The following is a 23,978-nucleotide window of genomic DNA, read 5'->3' as shown; positions in this document are numbered from 1 at the left end:
AAAATCCACACACAACATACATTAAGGTCACCCCATAAAGCTGGGTTCCCTGCCCCCAAACCCAGCACACACACAGGTCAGGGGGGCTATGTGTATCACTTCTGGGGGCTTCGCAGCAGGGATGAGCTCACCTGCGCTAACATGCATGTTAAACAGTGTAATGTGAACGGAGGGAAAGAAAACTATGGCAAGGGACAGGGCCAAGGGAAGGAAGGGACAGAAGTGACAGGGAAGGAACACAGGCAATGTCTACATGTGCATTTACACCAGCTAAAACTTACTGTGCAGTAAGTTACTATGCGGTAAGCAGGAATAGGCCAGCATCTGCACAAGCAGGCATTAAAGCGCATTAACGTTGCGTGTGGGCTGAGTTGGGACTAGAGTTAGTTCCACGTCAGTCCACGCACACTGTGATGCTGCGCAGTAAGGCATCTACACGTGTGTTAACTATTCCGGTGTAACTTTAATACCTGCGTGATGCATGCTAATGATATGCGCAGGGTGGGTGGTACTGCTATACTGTGCAGTCAATTCACTTACTGTGCAGTAAAAATGCACTGGTAAAAAGCTTTAAAGTATTCACTTGTTAAAAGCTACATTGCCCACTCCTGCCCTCCAGTATTATAAAGCAGTAGGTATTTCATGTTTCACATTTCACTCATTTCTCACATTTCTCATGACACATTTCACATTATACATTTTTATTTAAAAAGCCACCGACTTTATTTCATATAAATTACTAATACCCCAGTCAAACAATCACTAACACGTGTGCTTGATAATATAGGACACTCATCACAGTCGTTAAATGCAGTCGGAATTACAGATATAACGTGCACCCCGAAGAAAAAAATATATTTTAAAAGTGCCGAGTGTAATGCAGTTTGCAACTGGCAAAAACCAAACTCAGCTTTCATGAAAAATGCCCCAGGTCTCTGCGTTCCTTCACTCCTTTGAAACTTTTGTATGTTTTGTAACTTTTCAAAATGTTAACTGAAATTATTTTATTTTTTTTACTGGCCAAAAGTCTGACTTTCACTGAACCGACAGGTTTAACAAGGTCGGTGACAACGTTCTCCAAAAAAAGGACTGAAACAAGGCCCATCTTGGGTGTACGAAAATCAGAAAGTCAACAACTTTCAGTGAAGCAAGGCTTCGCTGGATTTAAATAAATAAAGCAGTTGACCAACTCTGACCATTTCCAGATGAACATTTTGAAAATCATTTGAATGACACGGGGGCCTGAATCCCATTTCCGATTGAACTCTGTTGGCTGTGGAAGAATTGCTCAATCATGTTCAGGCCCCTTTCTACCTTTGACTCTGTCCATGTGCAGTCCTTAAAGCAGATGCAGATGTTTCCCTGAGACGCCCCCACGCAAGGAGCCTCCGCTGCTGGTAGAAGGGCCCTGCGCCAGCACAGGGGCAGTGCAGATCTGTCCTCTCCGTGGGCCTTAAGGAGGCTAGCGCTAGGTATAGGTGCCCAGGCCCAACAGCAATCAGAACAAATCCCCTGGAGAACAACGCCTGGTCCCCCTGTATCTAGACCAGTCTGAAAGTACCTCTTTCAAGCCCATGAACCCACGTCCAGTCTGACTGCGCGAGCTGCTGGCTCAGGGGACAGGCGCCAGCATTTGCTTCTGCAGTCCGCTCGCTGCTGGGCCAAGGCATAGGTGGGAAGCGCAACAAACCACCACACAAGTCGGTGTCACAAAAGCAGGAGCGAGAACTCCTGACATGCCAACTGTGAAACGGCTGGGAGGAAGCATGGTCTCCAGAGGCAGGCCGTGGGGCCGGGCGGGGCCAGGGCAGGGTGCTCACGGGCTCTGCCAGGAGCTGCCGGACCAGGAGCGCTGTGCGCCGCTGCTCCGCCCCCATCCGCCTTCTCGTGCAGCGCGGCCCTGGCCCTCAGACCCAACCGGCAGCCGCGGCGTGTGCGAGCAGCCCTTCCCCGGGCCTGTGCCGCAGAGGAGCCGCACAGCCCGGGCGCGGGCGAGCCGGAGCGGGCCGAGCAAGTGTTGAAAGGGCGCCTCAGGGGCAGGCCTCCTACGGGGGAGGTGCGGGGGCTCCGTGACTTCCCGCGACGAAGGAGGAGCAGGGAGCCGTGGCGAAGGCACGGCCCGGGCGGGACCCGCTCTCCCGCGCCGCTCCCCACCCCTCCCAGGGCCGGCTGCCCTCAGGCGCCTCTTCACAGCGCAGCTGCCGCCGGGCGGGGCGCGGGATGGGGCGCCGGGCGGGGCTGCGCATGCGGGGTCCTCCCCCCGGCGGGCCGCGGCCTCGCCCCGGGCCGTCACTGTGTCACAGTCTGCCATCGTAGTTCTGAAACCGGCCTTTTTCAACCACGGTGGGGTCTTGCGTGCTCGTAGTTGTTAGCTCAGCGCTTTTCCATTGCTAAGATCCTTCCTGCGGCTGTTGCTCTGGCGCTGCAGTCTTCTGGAAGTCCCTGTGCAGGGGCATCTCTGGGGAGTCGTGGCTGCCCGGGGTGGCACCCACGGCCCCGGCTGTGCTGGCAGTGCGGAAACAGGCGGGGGCAATATGCAGCCCGTTGACAAAAGAGAAGCGTAAGTGCGCTGAGTGCTGCGGAGCTGCCAGACAGGGAAACGTGCGGCTTCCTGACAGTGTCAAGATAAACCAGCTGTGCTGGCAAACCACAAAACCGTGTCAAAAGGTGAGCGACTTGCCCAGCAAGACCGATGCTCGGTGCAGCCCAGCTAATGTCTGAGCTCAGCAGGACACGAGGTGAACTCGGCTGCACAGTGTCTGCAGACCGCAGGCGGGGGCCGTAGCCCCCTCGGGCCGCGGGGCGCACGGAGCGGGGGATTCCCGCCACTTCTCCGCTTCAATGCCGTTTGTTCTGTGACAGGAGTGAGGACTGCATGTACAAGTCCTGGTTATACATTGGGCTGAGAGCATGTAGGTCCATGGGTTACAGCAGGGCTGTGATTCTCTACCAGAGCTGTAACTTCCTGGGGTGTTGTGAGAGCCTTTAAAGGGTGCCACATAATATTAGCACTGTTAGTTGTGCAAATACCTGCACATGATTCACAAGGGAAACCGAGATATTCCAAGTTGTTGTGGTCTTTCTGAGTACTTTGGAACAGAAGACTTGCTTTAATTGCTGTGCAGACAAAAAACAAGTCCAAGTTAAAAACTAGCATCTTCCAAGGCATACCTTGAGCCTGACGTAGGGTGCCTTGAGTCTGAAGTGGTTGAGCACCACTGCACTAAGACATTCTTCCTTTGATGGAATCGTCTAGTTGGCCGAGCCTCAGTTGCTTGCCGACACCTTCTTTAGTCCGTAAGCCAGGTGCTTACAAGGTGCTTTCAGCAGCGATTAGCATAGATACGTTTCATCAGTGCACAGGACTAGTGTCTTTGGCTTGAGGTTCCTCAGCTGATCTTTTCAGTTTACTCCTGTTACCCTGCAAAATATTAATGGAAAATTACAGGCCTGTTTGTTGCATGTTCATAGCAGCAGGCAGAAAACCTACTGGTCTCCCAGGCTCTGCAAAGTGAAGATCTACTGGGGTAGAAATTGTTGCCTTTGATTACTTGAAAGGAGGACCCGTCAACCTAAGTATTCCTGGGTTACTAAGGCAACTAGTTAGGTATGGCAGAAAGCAGCTGTGCTTGTCCCCTCTGTTCACACCAGCATTGTCACTGATCTATAAAATAGCTTCTCTTCAAAGATGTGTATTTTTCATTGCTCCAGGTACAGTTCAGCCTGGACAGGATGCCACTGAAGAGTCCATTTGTCATTTAAACTGGCCTCGAAGGCAGACAGGACAGTGTAGCCCTTGTATCGCTCTGCTCAGCAAATCATTTTTCATCCAGATTCTGCACACTGAGTACATGCGGTGGATCATTAGGTGCATCAGTAGATAAAAAGCCCTGTTGATGAAGCCCCAGAAACGTGAAAGGCCCACTAATAGTATATCCACACCAGTTACTGCAGAGGCTGCAGTCTACTGAGGTGTATCCAGCCTACCTTTTATATAGCCAGCGAAGGTCTTGGTAGCAGTGGAGCTGTGAAAGCAAGTTGCTGAGCATGGACTGAACCCAGTAGCATGTACACAGCCCCTCAGATAAGGTTCAGCATAAATTCAGCATAAAATCTGAGCTGCTGCAGTTAGCTTTCTTGCTGTGTCAGAGCCAGCTACGGTATGTCTACACTAGCCACAGATACCAGAGCAGACCATGCCTTAACTTAGCTTGACCTCTGAATGTTGCCGTGTATCTCATCCGAGTGTCCCTTCCCAGAGCTGTATCATTCAGAAGGAGCTGCACCAGCAGCTACAACCTTGTAGGGCACAAATTAACTCAACGTATCCACTTTAAATAGCGAAACTTGTTCTACTGCCTGTTAAAGTGCTTAGAGAAGCAACTTTAGACATGGTTAGCCAACCTACTTGCAAAGGTGCCCTTGAGTTCTGGCTTCAGACATCAGTGCTTTGGGGCTGTCTTGTTTTAATCTTTGTGCATTGCCAAGCCACCATGCATGCCCATCACTGGAGAGCTGCAGGTTACTGTCACCTGCATAGGATGACCAACGGGGGAAGTGCCCTTATCTTACTGGCAGCGCACCCTTACCCTGCTATCTGCCTGATTTCAGACTACCAGCTAACTGTCTCTGAGTGGGAAAGCTAGGGCCATCCGGAGTTTACAGAGGCTGAGGAAACAAGAATAAGTAGCCTAAGCTGGTGAGCAGGGCATGCAGAAAGGGGTGAAGGGTGGTGGTAGGAGCAATTAAAAAAAAGACTCAGCTTGGTGACAGGCAGAGGGTTGGGGAAGATAGGTTTGAGTATTGCATAGCTACCAAGCCATAGGAGAGATGGAGAAACATGCATGTATGGGCCAAGAAAGAGGTTTTTGAGTGAGCACAGGGTGCTAAGGCTCGGGTATAGGGAAGCAGTGAACAACAAGAGCCAGTGAGGAGAAATAGCCGGGAATAACTTGGCGGGATGGAAAGAGAAGGCTAGGAAATTCAGGACTGCATGAAGTAGAGAAGGAAAGGCGCCCCCGAGAGTTCTTAGGACACTCCCAGGACTCTGGTACCTTCTTCCTAACTCAGCAGTGAATACCTCCATAAATCCATTTGTCAATGCCTAAGATTCGTCTCTCTCTACAGGTATTTACGGTCAGTGTCTACCTCCATAGTGCCTGAACAAATACAGACTTACCTATTAACACGCAGTACTGGAGTCATGTAGACATGGTGGTCCAGGAAATACATGAGAGACAAGGATCTTTGTGAGTGGCAACTTTTATTGGACCAATTGCATGGCTGGGAGACATTTAGACAGTCTTTCAGACACAAAAATACTTAGACCTGAGGATGGGTATTTTGTGTGTAGAGTCTGTCTAAATATCTCCCAACTATGCATTTTGTCCAATGGAAGATATCGCCCACAATAATCCTTAGTTATTTATATACAACTTGTTCCTCACTCCACATTCTCCAATCAGCAGGGGCTGGAGATAAGCACAAAGCTACCCCAAATGGACTGGGCATTGAGTCCATATACAATGCAGTTCCTTAGGGCTCTGTGTTGGGACCAGTGTTGTTTAACATTTGTAAATGATCTGGAAAAATGGGATGAGTAGTGAGATGGCCAAAATTTACCAAACACTTCTTCAAAGTGGTGAAGTCAAGGTGCGCTGTGAGGAACTCCAGAATGGTCTGACACAATTGTGCAAGTGGGAAGCTAAATGGCAGATGAAATTAAGTGTAGATAAGTATAAGGTGATGCACCTGGGCAAAAGTAACCCAACCTATAGCTACATTCATATATGCCTCCTGCCCCCCAAGGCTGGGAGGGCACAGCGACCACCCACAGGCAGTAGCGGTGGCGGGGGCTGAGAGGCATTCTGTAGAAGAGAAGGAAATCTCCTTGAGACTGAGAGAGCCCCACAAAACCAACTGCTTTAAGCAGATTGCACATCCAACCAAACCATCCAGGTCTGCTCCCTGAGACACCTGACTGTCTAAAACCCCCATATATCAAAGAGGGGGAACAGCACTGGCCTTCTAGAAGAGAAGCTGGCCTCTCTTGTAAGGAATCAATAACAAGGCACATTGATTAGGAGTTAACTTGTATGAGTTAATTACAGAGGTAGGTATGGATTAGTGACCAGAGCACAGGACTGGACACTAAGAACTCCCAAGAGCTCACCCAGACTCCAGCATTAACTCCTTCTGCGCTCTTGGATGTATAAGAACATGGCACAAGTCTCTTCAGGGCACATAAACACAGAGACACTGGAGAGAAATGGGAGGTGCAGAGCTCTTTTGCAGGATGCATGCAATATAAAAGCTGTAATGTGGCTCATGGATCATTGTCTCCATTGTCTCACAGGAATTATGCAATGCAAGTCCTAATTCCTAAACGCCTTTCTGAACATATGGCACTTTCTCCCTAAGGATATCAAGCATTATTGTTAATATGGGGATCAGCTCCCCATAAAAACCATTGCAGAGTCTCTTTCTGTTCTGGTGCAGGAACCTTTGGAAAAGATGATGGCACTAGGACCCATACACCAACTCAGAGTCAAGGAAGTAGGTCTAAGCTGTGCTGAGTGAGAATGGTCCTCGCTGTACAAGCTCCCCACCATAACTTGTCTTCCTTGTTCAGCCTTCCCTGCCCCTTCTCTGGATGAGATTGTTGCCTGAATATGGCTGAGGAATATCTACAGGGCCTATTTAGCTTCTACAAAACAGGACACAGAAGACAAGGTTCACATAATGGGAAAGTATTTACAGAACTAATCAAAGGTCTCCAGAGACAGACTACAATACAAGAAGAATCTGGCTTGGGTACCATGGGGAAAAAGAGCTGCTGGAAAGGCCACATAAGTAGCAACTATTTGTCTTTATAAATATTAATGAATTAAACTTTGCTGTTTTCCTAAAAGGGAGATATCCATGTCAGCCCATTTTGGAGTTAGAGATATTATGAGCATCATAGTTCCATTGATGTCAATGCTAGATTACATCAGCTAAGGATTAGACCCCTGAGAGATTAAGTGTCTGGTCCGAAGTCATCCAGAGCACCACAATCTAACCATTTCCTAAACACCTGTATGCCATGCTGCAGATGTGTTCAGACGATATCCCCATTAGACCGTACAGCTTCCTCTTACAAGCATCATATCTTTAAAATGTATACACCAGATCCTGTGCAATGGTGAATGCCCCTAAATCTTGTTGGCTTTATGGGAAGTTGCCAGAACTCCACCTTCTCTCAAGATCACTGTGGTTCACTTTCATAGGGTGCAAATCTAAGGCATCAGTCAGTCATCGGCAGACCTAGAGTAAGAAAGCAACTCATAAAGAGCAGAGAACAGACCACAGCAAAAAGCAAGCGACTGAAAAACAGGATAGATCCCATTACTCACAGCAGACAAACAGTATTAACACAAGAAACTGGCTTCAGTAGGTCTGCTCATGTGAACAAAGGGTTCAAAGTCAAGTTCTCAATGAGACCAGGTTGCCAGCTTCTCTGATTCCCTAAGTGGAATTGCTGGTCCCACTCACTCCCCAGTACGAAGGTAGTAGTGTAATGGACCAGCCAGGCCATTGTTTTAATACTGGACTCTTTTCAACTCGATAGCCCCATTCATCTGAGGTTTTCAAAACACCACACACAAAGGGTTGGTGTCATCCCTGCTTTGGAGACTGGCAAACTGAGGTACAGAGAAGTTAAACCAATGGCAAGAGTCAGCATTAGAAAACAGTCTCTGTAACTCCCCGTGCCCCATTCTAATCACTAGACCACATTAGGTTGTTGTACCTTTAACTCCTTACCTTGTTCACTGAACAGAGATTTGCATTCCTTATGACATCATAGTACCTATCTGAAAAAAATCCACAGCAGGTGAGATCACCAGCTTACAGCTAGTTTGGCTTCAGTGACTAAATGATAGAAGGAAATACACTCCAGGCAATACAGTGAGCTCTCAAGGCCACTTGCTGCTGGACCTCTGGCTACATTTGGTTCATGGTGGCAACCAATTCACAGGAGTCTTTTCTGCCAAAAAAACAAGACAATGTTTATTCAAAGTTTCTTCCTGGGTGTTTCTCTCTGGGCTGTCTTCTTGTTCCAAAATGGCCTTTGCGTTTGTGGTCGCCCAAGCTGGAGGAGAGTTGGCATGGATATTCTTCCAGAAGATCTGAAAGAAATGGAGCTTGAAACACAGCTTATGTCTACTTGCCTGCCCTACCCTTTGGACCAATTATCTCTCTACTTTACCAACCTGGAAATAACCAAAGGATGGCTGGGTATCCTGTGTATTAGTGTCAAAGTTGTTGTCTCTCTCCTCTGCTCTTTATCTGTACACTATCTTTGGATCAAATGGAAGATGCATCAAAGAAGTGCTGTGAATCCTCAAGTGAGTAATGTCCATTACCAAACTCAAAAGGTCCTAGCTCAGCAGAAACCAACTATTTTGCCTGGAAGGCTGGAGAGGCAGTGCCCATTTGGGAATTCAGAAGCAGTGGAGGGTGGCAGTATTGCCACTGCTCCCCTGCTGCCAAGTTCCCCAACCATGGGGTGTCCCATGAGCCAGATGCCATGGTTCTGTGGACCACATCTGGCCCATGGGCCACAGGTTGAGCATGCCGGTCCCAGGTAGATTACAGCAGCGGTGCTCAATCTTTTGGTCCAGTGAGTAAATGAGTGGTGTGGGGCCAATCCATGGGACAGATTAAGCCCTACACACCAGAATCAGACACTGGGACCTGGCACTGTTCCCTCCCATCTCCATGCATTGGGTCTGGGCACCAACCCCTCCACCTCCACATGCTGGGATTAGCGCCTGGCAGCCTTGCACCACCCACTCTGCCCCAGCATGCTTGATTTGAGCCTCAGGGGCCTGGAGTTGCATCCTCTGTCCCATAAGCCAGGATTTGGCCATAGGGGCCTAACACCACCCCCTCCTGTCCCTACACCCTGGGGTTGTGTCCCAGAATCCTGGAACTACCCCCTTCCAGCCCTCCGTACCAGGATTGGGTCTCAAGGCCCTGGCACTGCCCCTTGCATGCTAGTTCTGGGCTGTGGAGCTCAACTGTGTCCCCGCCCAGCCCTTAGCACTGGGATGGGTCACTTGATCCAGAGCTCTGGTCCTGGGGCTCCCCATTGGTCTGGACATTTGGCAGCATGATAGCAATGCCACTGCCCACCCTCCACTACCAAAATTTCCAGATTTGTAGGAAGCCCCATAGGCTGGATTACATGGCACTGCAGCATTGATCTGACCCATAAGTCAAAGGGTGGCCACCCCTGAATTAAAGCATAGCACTGGAGATTCTTTAGGATTAAGAGTTATGACCTACATTCCTAAATCCATATTTGGACATTCAAATAAACAGTCTAGATGTCAAAAATGAAGAGATTCAAGCTCTCCCACTGACTCTTCCTCGCTCGCCATGGAAAAGCCACTATAAGCCCATACATATCCTGGAAGCTGCTACCATGAAGTTCTCCTTTTACTTCCTGAATGTTAGAGACTGGTTTAAACCCTAGAATGGGCAATGGGGAAGTGTTCAAGCACTTGACCTGCAAATGTAAAACTGGTGGGAGTTTCCAGTTGAAGAGAGGGGTAAAAAAAAAAAAAAAAGAAAAGGAGATTTTCTTTACAAGAAACTGCACAGAACAAATCTGTGGCAGTGGAAATAAGAGAGTCTAGGCCAGGGCCTGAGGCTGGCATAAACCAAATTAGCTCCACTGAAGTCAATGAGTCAGATCTTTGTGTAAATCATTGTAAATGTCAATGGTGCCGATTTACACTAGTTGAAGGTTTGGTCCACTGACACTTGAGTTTTGAAATAAAAAGAAATCTGGCCTGGTAGTTTGTGACTCTTGAAGAAAAGAATTACATTCCCCATGTTATGAGCTCTGTCTTTCCAGGTAGTAAGTCAGACCTCCCCAGTTTCGGTTGCAACAGAAGTCTATGGTCAGCACACCTCCGATGTGGACAAAATGCTGTCGAGACTGGTGGCAAATACATCCATGATGCTGATATACCTGAAGCACTACTGCTACCATGAAAGGAAAGAAGTCCCACCATGGCAATTAAATAAAATGAGAAAGGTGGAAGAAACTGAATATGATGAAGGCATCTTCCCTGCTTGTCCATACAAGCACTGCTCCAGTGTGGACACTGTGATGCAGGAAGTGTAAATGGAAAAAGGGCCACTCCTTCTCTAAAAAAAAAAGCATATGTTTATGCTCCGATAGTTGTTCTCCAAATTCTTTACATGGATGTTGTTAAGAAAGTCAGTGGGGGCACTAAATAGAAATCAATAGCTGTGTGTTTGACATTAGATCATTAGTTGATCAGTTCATCTAACGATGACAATTGCGAAGTTGAATTCTGTCATTGACAGAATAGAGTGGGAGGAGGGAAGTAAAGTGGTCCAATTGAAAACAAAGGTTTGAACAGTCTGGTGAGGGTGTTTTGAATTTCAAAGATAAATGAAATAACACTATCCTTGGCAGAAGAAAGCCACCATTTCCCCCTACACTTTAGCTATACTGAGCCACGCTAACAATATGAAGCAGCTCAGGAGCTGGTCTATCCAATTAGCTGCAGCTCCCCTGGCAAAAAGGCAAGTGCCAGTATAGCACAGAGCTGGAGCTCTTGCTCCTGAGCACTTGCCAAGCGGCCAAGCACAGGGGGCATGGTGGGAGAACTATGGTGGGGCTACAGTGAACCTTGGCTGCAAGAACAGGCCCTCAGGGCAGCAACTGTCAGGTGTAACAGAGCAGTTCTTAGGCTCTGCCAAGTTGCCCCAGAGACCAAACAGGTCCACTGGTGAATTGTGTAGGTGAATTGCCTAGGAGCCACACCAGTAGGAATCAGCTTCACCCCTTCTTTCTGATCACTGGCAGGATCAGGAAATCTGAGCCAAATTTGTCCTCTTCCCTAGGAGTTTCCTTACAGTCTGGTTAACTAGCTACCCATGGCCCATCCACAGTGTCACAGATGAACACCTGGTCTCGGTAGCTGAAGGGGCTGATGACCTGAACAGCACAACACTTAGAATTCATGGGGCCAGATCTTCAGCTGGTGTAAATCCGCCTTACATCATCGATTCAAGTGGAGCTTGGATGACTTCCACCGGCTTAAGATGCATGTCCCCTTGGTGTCACCATGCAGGGTCCTGCAAGATGGCCGTGATCTCCAAGGCCCCCTTCCCATGCTATGCTGGCCCAAAGGGCACCCTCGATTCTCACGCTCCACGTCTTTGATGGTAAATCTATTAGGGAGGCTGCCTTGATGACTTCTTGGACACGGTTTTGCTGGACCCTTTGTGGGTCCCATGCTGCAATGGGTGTTTTGGGGCACCCTAGACTTATGCGTGGCTTCAACCACCCCTTTACCCTGCCCCAAACCTCGCAGATGGAGCTGACATTTGGTCTAGGCCTTATTATAAGTTTGGCACCCTGGCCCTCCTCGGGCTCTCCGCAGCCTTGTAAAGTGCTGTACCCTCTCTGGCACTCAGGCTGATACACCCCCACATGCTGCACCCTCTCTGGCGCTCAGGTCCCCACGCTGCTGTGGGTCCCCTGTGAGGCCTCCTCCATCCCCTAATGGCCTCACCCAAGCCACCGGCGTTATACAGCAAACAAAAACACAAGCCCCTGGGCTATAACATAAATTCCAGCTGCCCGGCTATAACCTCATTCAGGCTGCACCAGGGGTGCTCCATCCCTCACCAGGCTCAGGGCTACACCTGCAGTCAGGCCTCTTTCCTTTGCTTGCTCTGGGAGAGCGCCTTCCCCTTTAGCTGCTGGCAGGGAACTGCTGTCCTGGCCTCAGCCCTGGCGTTTATATGCGAGTCAGGCCCTGCCCCGTCCGGTCCGCTGACCGCTGGCAGGTGTGGGCCACTAGCTCACTCTGGTTGCCCCGGTAACCAGCAGCTGGGGCTCCCTGCTCACTGCTCGGGCTCCTTCCCTAGCAGTTTCCACTCTTTATAGGAGCAGGGCACCCAAGTGCTCTGTGACAGTGATCCAAGCCTCATCTGTAGCTGTGCATCTCAGGAGTTTCTCTCTCACCTGACCAGTCCAGGAAGTCCACTCACTCAGCCTGGCCATAGCGGCAGGCACTCTCTCAGGCCTTTTCACTTCGGAAAGTGGTTGCTACAATATCAGCTCCCAGTTCTACCAGAATTTTCAAAGTTTCTAGTTGTCCCCATGCAGCAGTACAGTGAAGGAGAGTAACCTGGGTGAGATGTGGAAGAAAACTCATCAAAAAACACCCCGAATTTCTTTTCCTTGGGGTGTATTCTCATAATACTTCAGCAACTTCCTTCCTTACAGGATCCCTGAGTGATACATAGACAGCACACCTAAAATACAGAGCTGTTTGGATGAGAAGCAACCAACCAACCAGGACACAGCCCCCAGCTGGGGTAGGAGAGAACACTGTGGCCAAGAGAATTTCTCAAAGTGCCGTGCAAGGAGTCCATCACAGTGAGAGAGAAAAGGAGTCCAAAGTCTCTCGTGAGAACTTTATGGCAAGATTTATGGAGGAGAAAAGAAATTGAATTGCAGGAAATAAAACACATGTAGGCAGGTAAGTCAACAGTAATGGTTAAGGAATACTTAACAGTGGAGAGTTACGGGAGGGGAGCCAGGAAGAAGCCAAGACAGGAATGAGCAGTATGGAGAGGTGGAGCTATGATGGTAGGTGGGGATCCAGGGCCAGCTTCAAACTTAATGAAGTCAATGGAAAGATTTTCATGGCTTCAGTGCTGTTTGGACCTAAGCAGCAGAACGAGTAGAAGAAGCAAGGGTTCATAAATTCAGAGAGGTTGGGTTCACAACATCATAGGGATGGAGGGGGCCTCATGAGGTCATTTAGTCCAGCCTCCTGATCATCCCTGACTAACCCATCCCAGACAAGTGTTTGTCTAACTCACTCTTGAAAATCTCCAGGGATGGAGATTTCACAGCTCCTCTAAATAGCCCGTTTCAATGCTTGATCACCCTCCAGGTGAGAAAGGTCTGAGAATTTGAGGCGCAGTAGTCCAGGTCCTGTCCCAGAGAAGTTAAAATGCATCTTTGCTTTGGCTTGGATAGGAGACGGAGCAGGGTGGGCATGAGCAGGCATGGGGCCCACTCCTAATGCATTCCCCTGGCTGTTTTATCTTTCATGTCTACCCCATATTTGGCCAGCTCTGATGTGCACTCTGTCCAGCCATGTATGCTGCACACAGTAGGTCTCTCCTGATAACATCCTTTTCCAACAGCACTTGCATGGCCTTTTCATGGTTGGGGTCCTCTGGGTCCTCAAAAATCTGCTGTACGCCCTCCACTTCTCCCAAGAGAACAGGTCTCAGGAGAAGGTTAGCATACTCTGACTCCTCAGCCTCCTGTCCTGTACCTGCCAGCTCTATAGCCTCTGCTGGATCCATTTTTCTCAAGAGCAGGGGTTTTCAACCTTTTTTGATCAGTGTCTCCCCAGCAGCCGGATGTGGACCGGAGGTGGCACGTGGCCAGATACGGAGGCAGCTGCCATGTGTGAGCTTCCCCAACCCATGTCCAGCCAGGTGGGCAGCACCTGTGCGGGATGATGCACGGTGGCCCTCCGTACCCTTTAGGGCATTCTCAAGTACCCCCAGGGGTACATGTACCCATGGTTGATAACCCCTGCTCTACAGCAATGCCTGACAAGAGACAAGGAATAACAGAAATGCCTGTAAAGCATCTGACTGCTTTTGTTATTTGCATATGCATATTTTTATACTCATCAAGATCATCCTCTTGGCCTCCTCCTCCAAACTGGGGAAAAAGAATACATCCAGCATTCACACCTGAACCAGATTCAGCTAAATGTATTTCTTTACCACATTGACAAGAGCTTTGTGCTCTTGTGCGGATTTTCTTAAAGCCCCAGCTGCTGGAACCATAAGACTGCATTAAAATCTGAGCTTCCATTTAAAGAACAAAGTAAATTTCTAGTTTTTGTGACTGCAGAAGAAGGCTTAAATACAAGAAGCAGGTAAGCCCCAAGACTCAAAATGCATAAAGAAACCAGAACAACATATAATTTTTTTAATCATGATTTTAAAGTCCATTTCCTGATTTAGGGGCCTGGTTTAATGATTTTTGAAGCTTTGAGGCTGTCAGCACTGATTTTACAGTACTGTCACTATGCACAGTGATCTTGTAGAATATATTGAAAATACTAAATTAGAAAAATAATTCAGACAAATCTAATGAAATTAACCATCAGCTGCATTAAGTACAGGCTATTGCACTCAATTAAGGCTGATTCTTAATTTATTGATTTATTTATACACACACACACATATACATACATATATATATATATATGTATGTATGTATATAGGAGTGTTTAATTTTAATAATGGAAATATATTGGATAGATAGATAGGTAGATAGATGTTTCATTTAACCATAGGGAAATGTGGATTTGGGGTTACCGTTTTAAATCCGAAAAGTGGGGATTTTTTTTAAATCAGAGAAAGCCAGGATCCCTGCTTATCATAGGATCAGAGAGCAGTTTACAATGACTGGCTACATCTCACAGTCTTTGTGAGACAAGCAATGAACCCACCAGCAACAAGCTTTTGCTACTATCCTTGCACCTCCTCAGCCTCGGGAGCGGTGCGAGGGCAGGGGAGGGTCTGGCGCTGGAACCGGAAGGCTGGCAGCTGCGGTGCCGCAGGCACGGCCGGACGGGTGGACACTTCCTGCTGTTGAGGAGACAGGCGGTGGCAGCTCTTGCTGGTTCCGGGAACCGGCTGCGTCTGTGTGTATGTGTGTACGCACGTGTGCCTTTGTGTGTATGCATTTTTGTGTGTGTGGTGTGTGCCTATATAACTACATGTGCCCTTGTGTGTGTGCATGCCTATTCCTGTGTGTGTGTGCATCACCCAGAGCCAGGGTCACAGCCAGGGGAGCTGGGCAGCATACGGGGCTAACTGAGACCTGATGATCTCATTGGGCTGAAGACACGAAATCTGGGGTGCAGGGACAACACGTGCCAAGAGGTTCCCTCTCTTGATTCTTTTCTTCTTTTTTTCAATACATATTTTTAAGGGGATTCATCTGCTCCAGGTGCTGATGAGCTATGTGGCGGCCTTGCCTCTATCCTTTTATTGTGCAAAGTGCCTGCAAGGTGCAGCCAACACCTTCTGTTCAGGCTCTTGCCAAAGGATCAATGGGGAGATACTGTTTGTACACAGCTGGGACATGACACCTGATGCTACCAGCCTTGTAACTCTAGCTTCCTCATCATGCTACTACCAGATAACTTGCGAAGCTTGCAATGGTGAAGGTAGAAAAACTGTGGCTTCTCTAGGCAAAATATTAAGTTCTTCCTATATATAATGTGTTAGAGGAATATACCAGTACACATTTATCAGTCTAGCCACATGCAGGTTTTATCCAGGTTTGCAATCTAATTTACAGTGAACCAAAAGTCATGTGGGAAGATAAGCTTTGAACATTAGCAGGGGCAAGGGAGATTATATTATTCCCTGAAAGAGGTGAGGCAAAGGGCCTATGCTCAAGACTCTTGAGGACTCTCTGGACTCGCTCATATAACTAACAACTGAGTCCAGATCTTTTGAGTCCCAGTTCTGTCTTAACCACCGGATTATACTTTAGAAGTTTTATTTCAAACCCAGAATTCGCGCAGTCGCATAGATAGGTATAATCCTACTTTTTTATGTCATGTATCTTAATTGTTTGTGAAGTCCTTTGTGTTTCTTGGGAAAAACATCTGAGAGAATTACAACATGTTAGTGTGGTTGCTGTCACATCTTGAGCTCAAACGTTGATGAGCGATGCAATTAAACACCACAATACAGAAGGGAATGACTATCTAGTGTTTTGATAAAATTTAGTTTTGATATTGTCTTGATTTGTTTTTATTTCAAAAGAAGCATAAAAATGTCACTCCTCCCGAAGTTCCAAGTAACACTTAGGACTCAAAGAAATCAGTGCTTGGATGTCTGAGAAATATGCAAGTGTTAGTTTTGGTAACAATAAAAGTGCAATTACATGAAATTAGTGAGAAACAGCATCAAGCAGCTTAATTGATACAAGTCTATGAGGCACTCGCTATATCATGGCTTTTACTTTTAGGGGATAAAGCTGTCTTTAAGTTCTAGACACAAACTTGGATCTTGCACAAATATTGACCCTCCAGTGAAGTCTTAGGTCAGTGCTACAGTGCTTAATAGGTGCTAAACTTGTGTGAATTTCTGGTAATTTCATATTTATGAAGAATAAATACAGTGTGACACATCCTGAGGCATGAGAGAGAATGCTGCTGTACTAAAGAATCTTTCCTCCCTTGGTAAAAAAAAGTATTTTCAGATGTCCAGGGAGATACACAAGTTACTGAACTTATGAGTGTGCGCCTACATCATCACTAATAGGCTAACTATATTGTAATTGATTGCTGACAAGATGCTTACATCGTCTTGTGGCTTATTCTCTGCATCCAAGACATTGTTTATCTCAGCTACAAATCTCCCAGCTGGAGAAGGACTCAGTCATCATAATACTTGGGTACCAGCAGAAATCAAGGGATGGTTTCATTCACTTAAACATGGGGGATAGGTGTCTTTACTATTATTAATCCTGCAATTAAAATTGCAAAATCTCCAGCACAGAGACTTTTAATCTATATCTGCAACACATCTCACACAAATAGGGCACTCTCCAAATAACTTCAGTAGGAGATCAAGCCCAAGAGTGTAGCTGTTCTTTCTCCATCCCCATTCAGAAAATGTTACCGTTAGTAGATTATGGCACCAAGTACAAGGGCTGTACCTGACAAACCTTCAAGCAGGGACAAAAACAACAGTCTGATTTCAGAGTAGAAATTGCATTATGAGTAGGAATCAGTGATGTTATGCAGCTCTGCACTTAGGGTTTATTTTCTTGCAAGCCTGCTATTATGAAGGAAGGTCGAGGCAATGGGAGTTCTAGATGGAAGCACCCTAAAGTATTGTAATGCTAAAATGATCATGAGTGACAGAGTCCTGAAGAGGCTGCCTTTTTTCCTCCATTTTTAAAGCTTGTCACAATAACAGTGTCATTTAACTGAGCCAACTGGAATGGAAATTACCTCTGACCCAATCTCTATAGACAGCCAGCACCTAATCTAACTTTTTATGAACCTTGAGACTATGTTGCTAACTCAGCATTGAGATACTGATCACAGCTGGACCTTGCTGCAGTGTATGCCTGTAAACCCAGAGCATAGCACTCGGGGTTTGGTTCTGAGTGACCATCCCCTCTCTTTACATTCAGATTAATGAGGATTTGTGTGTGGTGTTTAAAAAAAAAGTGAGACCTGAGATTAACGGGATCTGGGAAGATGAAGCATCAGATTCTGCTGCTACTCACTGAACATTTAACATTTGTTGCAGTTGGAAGACCTGAAATAAAGCAGATTTCAAAGTGATTTTTATTGCTTCACTATCACCTCTTCTCTAGTCACTGATGCACTGATGCATATGGCAAAGGACAGTATTTTGCAACAGAGGAATGTGAGTAAATGGCCAGTGTTATTACCTGACACTGAGGCTCCCATAGAGACCCACATGCTCTTAAGAACAATCCTTAATGGCCATGCCTCATGCCCCTTCCAAATCAAAGCTATAGATTCCCAGCACTGCTGGGTCCTTGGAGGCGTTTCACCATGCACTTGTAGCTATATGCTCTGCAGCTTAATTCCTGTTAACAGTTGGTGTTCAGAGATTTCTTTTGGTTTCTAGTGGGGAGCCCAAGAATAGCTTACATGTGCATAAGCAATTTCATCAGAATCTGCCTCCTCAGCCCTTGTGATGTACAGTCCTCTCTGGCAAGGGCAGGAAGAGCCAGGAAATGGTGGCTGAGCAGGGAATTGTACCATTACCCTGCCTTCTGCTTGACTTTGGACTGCCAACTGACTGTTTCTCTCTGAGTGGGAAGGCTAAGGTCATCAGGGTTTTATGAAGGCTGAGGAACAAGTAGCCTAAGCTGGGGAGCAGGGCATGCAGAGAGAGGTGAAGTGTGGTAGTAGGAGCAATTAAACAAGACTCAGCTTGGTGGCAGACAGGGCACTGGGGAAGCTAGGGGTTGGGTACTGCATAGCTACAAGGCCATGGGAGAGCTGGAAAAGCATGAATGCAGGAGCCAAAAAAGAGAGGCTTTAGAGTGAGCACAGGGTGCTAAGGCTTGGGAGTGTGGAAACAATGAAGAGCAAGAGCTAGTGAGGAGAAATATGCAGGAATATTATGGGGTGATGGAAAGGGAAGGCTAGGAATGAAATGGGAGGAAAGGAGCCACTGAAAGTCCTTAGGACACATCCAGGACTCCAGTATGTCCTTCCTAACTCAGCAGTGAATAATCCATGAATTCATTTTTCCACACCTAAGATTTGTCTCTCTCTACAGTTGTTTATAATCATTATCCACCTCTGTGATGCCTTATCATAAACTTGTTTATATGATAATATTGGAGTCATGTAACCAAGATAGTCCAGGAAATATGTGAGAGGCAAAGATCTTTGTAAGTGATATCTTTTATTGGACCAACTGCATGGCTGGGAGACATTTAGACAAGCTTTCAGGCACAAGATACTCAGGCTTGGATATTTTGTGTTTTAAAGTTTGTCTAACTATCCCCCAACAATGCATTCTGTCCAATAAAAAATATCACCCACAAAAATCCTTATTTATTTATATACATCTGTCTTCCTCACTCCCCACTGTCCAGTCAGCAGGGGCTGGAGATCAGCACAAAGCAACCCTAAATGGACTGGATATTGAGTCCATAAACAATGAGGTCCCCCAGGACTTTGTATTGGGACAAGTGTTTAACATTCGTAAATGAGCTGGAAAAGGGTGATGGGTAGTGAGATGGCCAAATTTGCCGACCACTTATTTAAAGTGGTAAAGTAAAGATGCACTGAGACTGTGAGGAGCTACAGAAGGATCTGTCGCAATTGAGCAAATGGGCAGCTACATGGCAGATGAAATTCAATGTTGATAAGTGTAAGATGATGCACCTGAGCAAAAGAAATCCAAATTATACCTACACTATGGTGGGCTCTACTTTAGCTGGTACCACACAGGAAAGATCTGGGAGTCACTGTGGACAGTTCACTAAAAATATCAGCTCAGTACTCAGCAGCCATCAAACAGGCAAACAAAAATGTTAGGAATGATTAAGAAAGGAACTGTAAACATAGCAGAAAGTATCATTTTGCACCTTTATTAATCCATGGTGTGTCTACCCAATAGTTCCCATACTCACGGGGTGTGGCCATCTTAGTGAAGATGGGAAGCATTTTATCTTCCAGCTCTTGCTTCTGATCCAGAAAGTCCTGCCTGGTAGCCTCTTTGGTGCTGTTGAGCCAGTCAGATTTTGCACGACAGGCACTGAGAGAGGCATTCTGTAGAAAATAAGGAAATCTCCTTCAGGCTGAGAGAGCCCCCAAAACCAGTTGCTATAAACAGATGACACATCTAACCAAAACACAGGTAATAATGCAGGTCTGCTTCCTGAGACATCCGAGTTTCTAAACCCCCCATAAACCAAAGAGGAGGACAACACTGCCCTTCTGGAAGTGAATGAAGCTGGCCTCTTTTGTAAGGAATCAATAACAAGGCACACTGATTATGAGTTAACTTGTATGAGTTAAATACAGAGGTAGGTATGGATTAGTGGTCAGAGCACAGGACTGGACACTAGGAACTCCCAAGATCTCACCCAGACTCCAGCATTAACTCCTGCGCTCTTGGATCTAGGAGAACTTGGCACAAGTCTCTCCAGGACCCATAAACACAGAGACACTGGAGAGGAATGTGAGGTGCAGAGCTCTTTTGCAGGAATCATGCAGTGTAAAATTTATGATGTGACCGATGAGGGCCTCATCAGCCTCCTGCCAACCAAACTGAGCTGTATTGTATTGACATTGTGACTCATGGATCATTGTCTCCATTCTCTCACAGGAATTAAGCAATGCAAAGGCTCAATTCCTAAATCCCTTTGTGCACATATGGCACCTTCTTCCCCAAAGATACCAAAGCATTATCAATAACATGGTGATCAGCTCCCCATAAAAACCATCTCTGAGCAACTTTACTCTGGTTGGGGAGCCTTTCTGAAAAATGAGATGGCACTAGGACCCATACACTGACTCAGAAACAGGCAAGCAGGTCTAAGCTGTGCTGAGAATATAGTCCTCACAATATAAGTTCTGCACCATACCTTGTCTTCCTTGTTCAGCCTTCCCTGCCCCTTCTCTGGGTCTGTGATTGTTGCCTGAATGTGGCTGATGAACATCTGCAGAGTCTGTTTAGCTTCTGCAAAACGGGACACAAAAGATAAGGTTCACATAATGGGAAAGTGTTTACAGAACTAATCAAAGGTTGCCAGAGACAGACTACAATACAAGAAGAATCTGGCTTGGGTACCATGGGGAAAAAGCCGCTGGAAAGGCCACCTAAGTAGCAAACATTTGTCTTTATAAATATCAATGAATGAAACTTTGCTGTTTTCCTAAAAGGTAGATAAGTATGTCAACCGATTTTGGAGATGGGGAAATTAGTATGAATCATCATAGCTCTGTTGATGTCAGTGCTAGATTACATCAAAAAAGGGTTTAGCCCCTGAAAGATTAAGTGTCTGGTCCAAAGTCATCTAGACAGCCACAGTCTAATGATCTCCTAAACACCTGTATGCCATGCTGCAGATGTGCTCAGATGCTGTCCCCATTAGACCATGCTGTTTTCTCCTACATCAATGTATCTTTAAAATGTATACACCAGATCCTGTGCAATGGTGAATACCCCTAAATCCTGTTGGCTTTATGGGAAGTTGCCAGAGATCCACCTTCTCTCAAGATCACTGTGGTTCACTTTCATAGGTTGAAAAACTATGGCATCAGTCATTGGCAGACCTAGAATAAGAAAGCAACTCATAAAGAGAAGAGAGCTGACCACAGCAATGAGCAAGTGACTGAAGGGCATGATGAATCCCATTGTTCACAGCAGGCAGAAAGTATTCACACAGGAAACCGACTTCAGCAGATTTGCTCAACTGAGCAAAGGGTTCAAAGCAAACTTCTTAATTAGACCAGATTGCCATGTTCTCTGATTTCATAAGTAGAATTGCTGGTCCCACTTCCCAATATAAGGTTATTACCAGTGTCATTGACAAACCAGGCCATTGATTTAATACTACTTTCAACTACTGCTTTCCCCATTTACTGGGTCTAGGAATGGAGAGCCTGGCACCATCCCTTCAACCCTTGCAGGCTGGGATTGGGCCCTAAGTGCTTGGCACCACCACACCAACCCACCCATGCTAGGACTGGGCCCCTGGAGCTTGGCATTACCCCTTCCACTCCTGCAGGCTGGGATTGGGCTCCAGAGGCTAGGAGTTGCCTCCTCGGCTCCATGCACCAGAACTGGGATCTGAGGAGCCTGGCACCACCTCCCCCATCCCTACACCCTGGGATAGAATCTCAGGGTCCTGGAGCCGTCCCCTTTAGTCCCGTCACACCAAGACCTGGCACTGCTTCTTGCATACTAGGATTTGTCTGTGAGACCTGGCAGTAACCCTGCCCAGTCCTGCGCACTGGGATTAGGCACCTGATGCAGCACTCAGGGCCTGGGGCTACCCATGGTTCTGGAAATCTGGCAGCAGGAAATCAGTGCCACTGCCTGCTTTTCCCCTCACACTGCCAAATTACCAGATCTGTGGGGAGCCCAACGAGCTGGATGACATGGCACTGTAGCCTGGATCTGGCCCACAAGTCAGGGGGTGACTGCCCCTGGATTACAGCATAGCACTGGAGATTCTTTAGAATTAAGACCTGTGAGCTACATTCCTAAATCCATATTTGGACATTCAAATAAACAGTCCGGTTGTCAAAAATGAAGAGATTCCAGCTCTCCCACTGACTTTTCCTAGCTTTCTATGGAAAACCCACCAGAAGCCCATTCATGTCCAGGGAGCTGCTGCCCTGAAGTTCTCCGTTTAGCTCCTGAATGTTAGAGTCTGGTTTAAACCCCAGAATGGGCAAAGGGGAAATGTTCAAATACTTTACTGGCAAACATAAAACTGGTGGGAGTTCCCACTAGAATAGAAGGGCAAAAAGGAGATTTTCTGTACAAGAAACTGAACAGAACAAACCTGTGGAAGTAAAGAGTCTGGGCCAGGGCCTAAGCTTGGCATAAACCAAAGTAGCTCCATCAGGTAAATCATTGTAACTGTCAGTAGAGCTGATTTACACTAGTTGAAGGTTTGGTCCACTCACATTTGAATTCTGAAATAAGAATGAAATCTATCCTGTGGTTTGTGACTCCATGGAAAAAAGAATTACATTCCCCATGTTATGGGCTCTGTCTTTCCAGGTAGTAAGTCAGACCTCCGGTTTCGGTTGGAACAGAAGTCTATGGTCAGCACACCTCCAATGTGGATGAAATGCTGTGGAGAATGGTGGCAAACACGCCCATGATGCTGAAATACCTGAAGCATGTCTGCCACCATGAGAGAAAAGAAACCCCACCACGGCAATTCAATAAAAAGAGAAAGGTGAAAGAAACCAAGGATGATGAAGAAATCGTCACTACTTCTCCATATGACCACTGGTCCAATGTGGAAACTGTGATGCAGGAAATGTAATGGGCCCCTCCTCTAAAAACCGTATTTTTGTGCTCTGATACTTATTTTCCATATTCTTTACAAGGATGTTGTTAAGCAAGTCGGTGGTAGTACCAAGCAGAAATCAAAGGCTGTGTGTTTGAACTGCTCATCTAATGATGACAAATGTAAAGTCGAATTCCATCATGAAAGAGTGGAGCGGAAGGAGGGGAAGCTAAATAGCCTAATTAAAAACAAATATTTGAAAACCCTGGTAAGGGTGGCTTGAATTTGGAGCATCAAATAATACTGTTTTTGGCAGGAAAGGTCCCCATTTTCCCCTACACTCCAACTGTACTAAGCCACACTACTGATGTGATGCAGCTCAGTGGCTGGTGTATTCAGTTACCTGTGGCTCCCCTGGCAAAAGGCAAGTGCCAGTGTAGCACAGAGCTGATGTAGTACCTTTTTCTTGCTCCAGAGCATGTTCCAAGTGGCCAGAGGAAAGGGGGCAATGTAGGACTACAGTGACCTTAGCTCCCAGAACAGACCCTCAGGGCAACAGCTGTCAGGTGTAACACAGCAGTTCTTAGACTGTGGTAAGTTGCCCCAGGGACCAAACAGGTACATGACCAGCCCATGCGTCTAGGAGCCACACCAGTGAGAATCCACTTCACTCCTTCTCTCTGATCACTGGCAAGACCAGGAAATTTCCTGATTTTTCCAATACATGAAGAGTTTCCTTAAGGTTTACACAATCCAGTCAACTAGCTACCCATTGTCCACCCACAGTGCCACAGATGAACATCTGGCCTCACTAGCTGAAGGGCCTAATGATCTGAACAGCACAACATTTGAAATTCCTAGGGCTAGATCCTTAGCTGGTGTAAATCCTCCTTACTTCAATGATTCAAGTGCAGCTTGGATTACTTCCACCAGCTTAACATGCATGTCCCTTTGCTGATCCAAACCTCATCTGTACAGATGTGCATCTCAGGAGTTTCTCTCTCACCTGACCAGTCCAGGAAGTCCACTCACTCAGCCTGGCCATAGCAGCAGGCACTATCTCAGGCCTTTTCACCTTGGAAAGTGGTTGCTACAATATCAGCTCCCAGTTCTACCAGAATTTTCAAAGTTTCTAGTTGTCCCCATGCAGCAGTACAGTGAAGGAGAGTAACCTGGGTGAGATGTGGAAGAAAAGTCAAAAAGTCACAAAACACATAGAATTTCTTTTCCTTGGGGTGTATTCTCTCATAATACTACAGCAACTTCCTTCTCTATAGCATCCCTGAGTGATACATAGAAATGCAGGCTTCTCATCCAAACAGCTCTGTATTTTAGGTGTGCTGTCTATGTATCA

The 23,978-nt window shown here is 46.7% G+C and overlaps 2 protein-coding genes across 5 annotated transcripts in view; one reads left to right on the top strand and one right to left on the bottom strand.

The window, feature by feature from the left end:
* LOC149852820 (uncharacterized) overlaps window positions 1-432 on the bottom strand; it is a 3,944-nt gene extending 3,512 nt beyond the window's left edge. Inside the window, exon 1 of the mRNA XM_090028429.1 lies at window positions 410-432. Within this exon, the coding sequence (XP_089884555.1) occupies window positions 410-432 (23 nt within the window). The remainder of the gene's footprint in view (window positions 1-409) is intronic.
* A 289-nt stretch (window positions 433-721) lies between these two features.
* LOC149852819 (testis-expressed protein 50-like) lies at window positions 722-22,752 on the top strand. 4 transcript variants are annotated; one of them, XR_016439296.1, is made up of 3 exons: window positions 722-2,667; window positions 12,320-12,575; window positions 22,390-22,752. XR_016439296.1 is itself a non-coding variant. In XM_090028781.1 (2 exons), exons 1-2 carry the CDS (start codon window positions 8,046-8,048, stop codon window positions 10,175-10,177), a joined length of 615 nt encoding a protein of 204 aa, XP_089884907.1. In that variant the 5' UTR covers window positions 6,892-8,045. The 4 variants fall into 4 exon arrangements, 1 of the variants encoding a protein (XP_089884907.1); XR_016439298.1 differs by lacking the exons at window positions 12,320-12,575; window positions 22,390-22,752 and adding an exon at window positions 9,905-10,039; XR_016439297.1 differs by lacking the exons at window positions 12,320-12,575; window positions 22,390-22,752 and adding an exon at window positions 6,499-6,892.
* Window positions 22,753-23,978: the final 1,226 nt, after the last annotated feature.

Source organism: Crocodylus siamensis, chromosome 15, assembly GCF_052110815.1.
Source record: "Crocodylus siamensis isolate JL-2025a chromosome 15, ASM5211081v1, whole genome shotgun sequence".
Lineage (NCBI taxonomy): Eukaryota > Metazoa > Chordata > Crocodylia > Crocodylidae > Crocodylus > Crocodylus siamensis.
The sequence above is the reverse complement of the archived record's forward strand: the minus strand, read 5'-3'. Positions and strand labels throughout refer to the sequence as shown.

Coding starts and splice junctions, on each gene's coding strand:
- LOC149852819 (XM_090028781.1), top strand. CDS start 8,046: ATGTTTATTCAAAGTTTCTTCCTGGGTGTTTCTCTCTGGGCTGTCTTC. Junction 8,388..9,904: donor GAAGTGCTGTGAATCCTCAA/GTGAGTAATGTC, acceptor CTGTCTTTCCAG/GTAGTAAGTCAGACCTCCCC.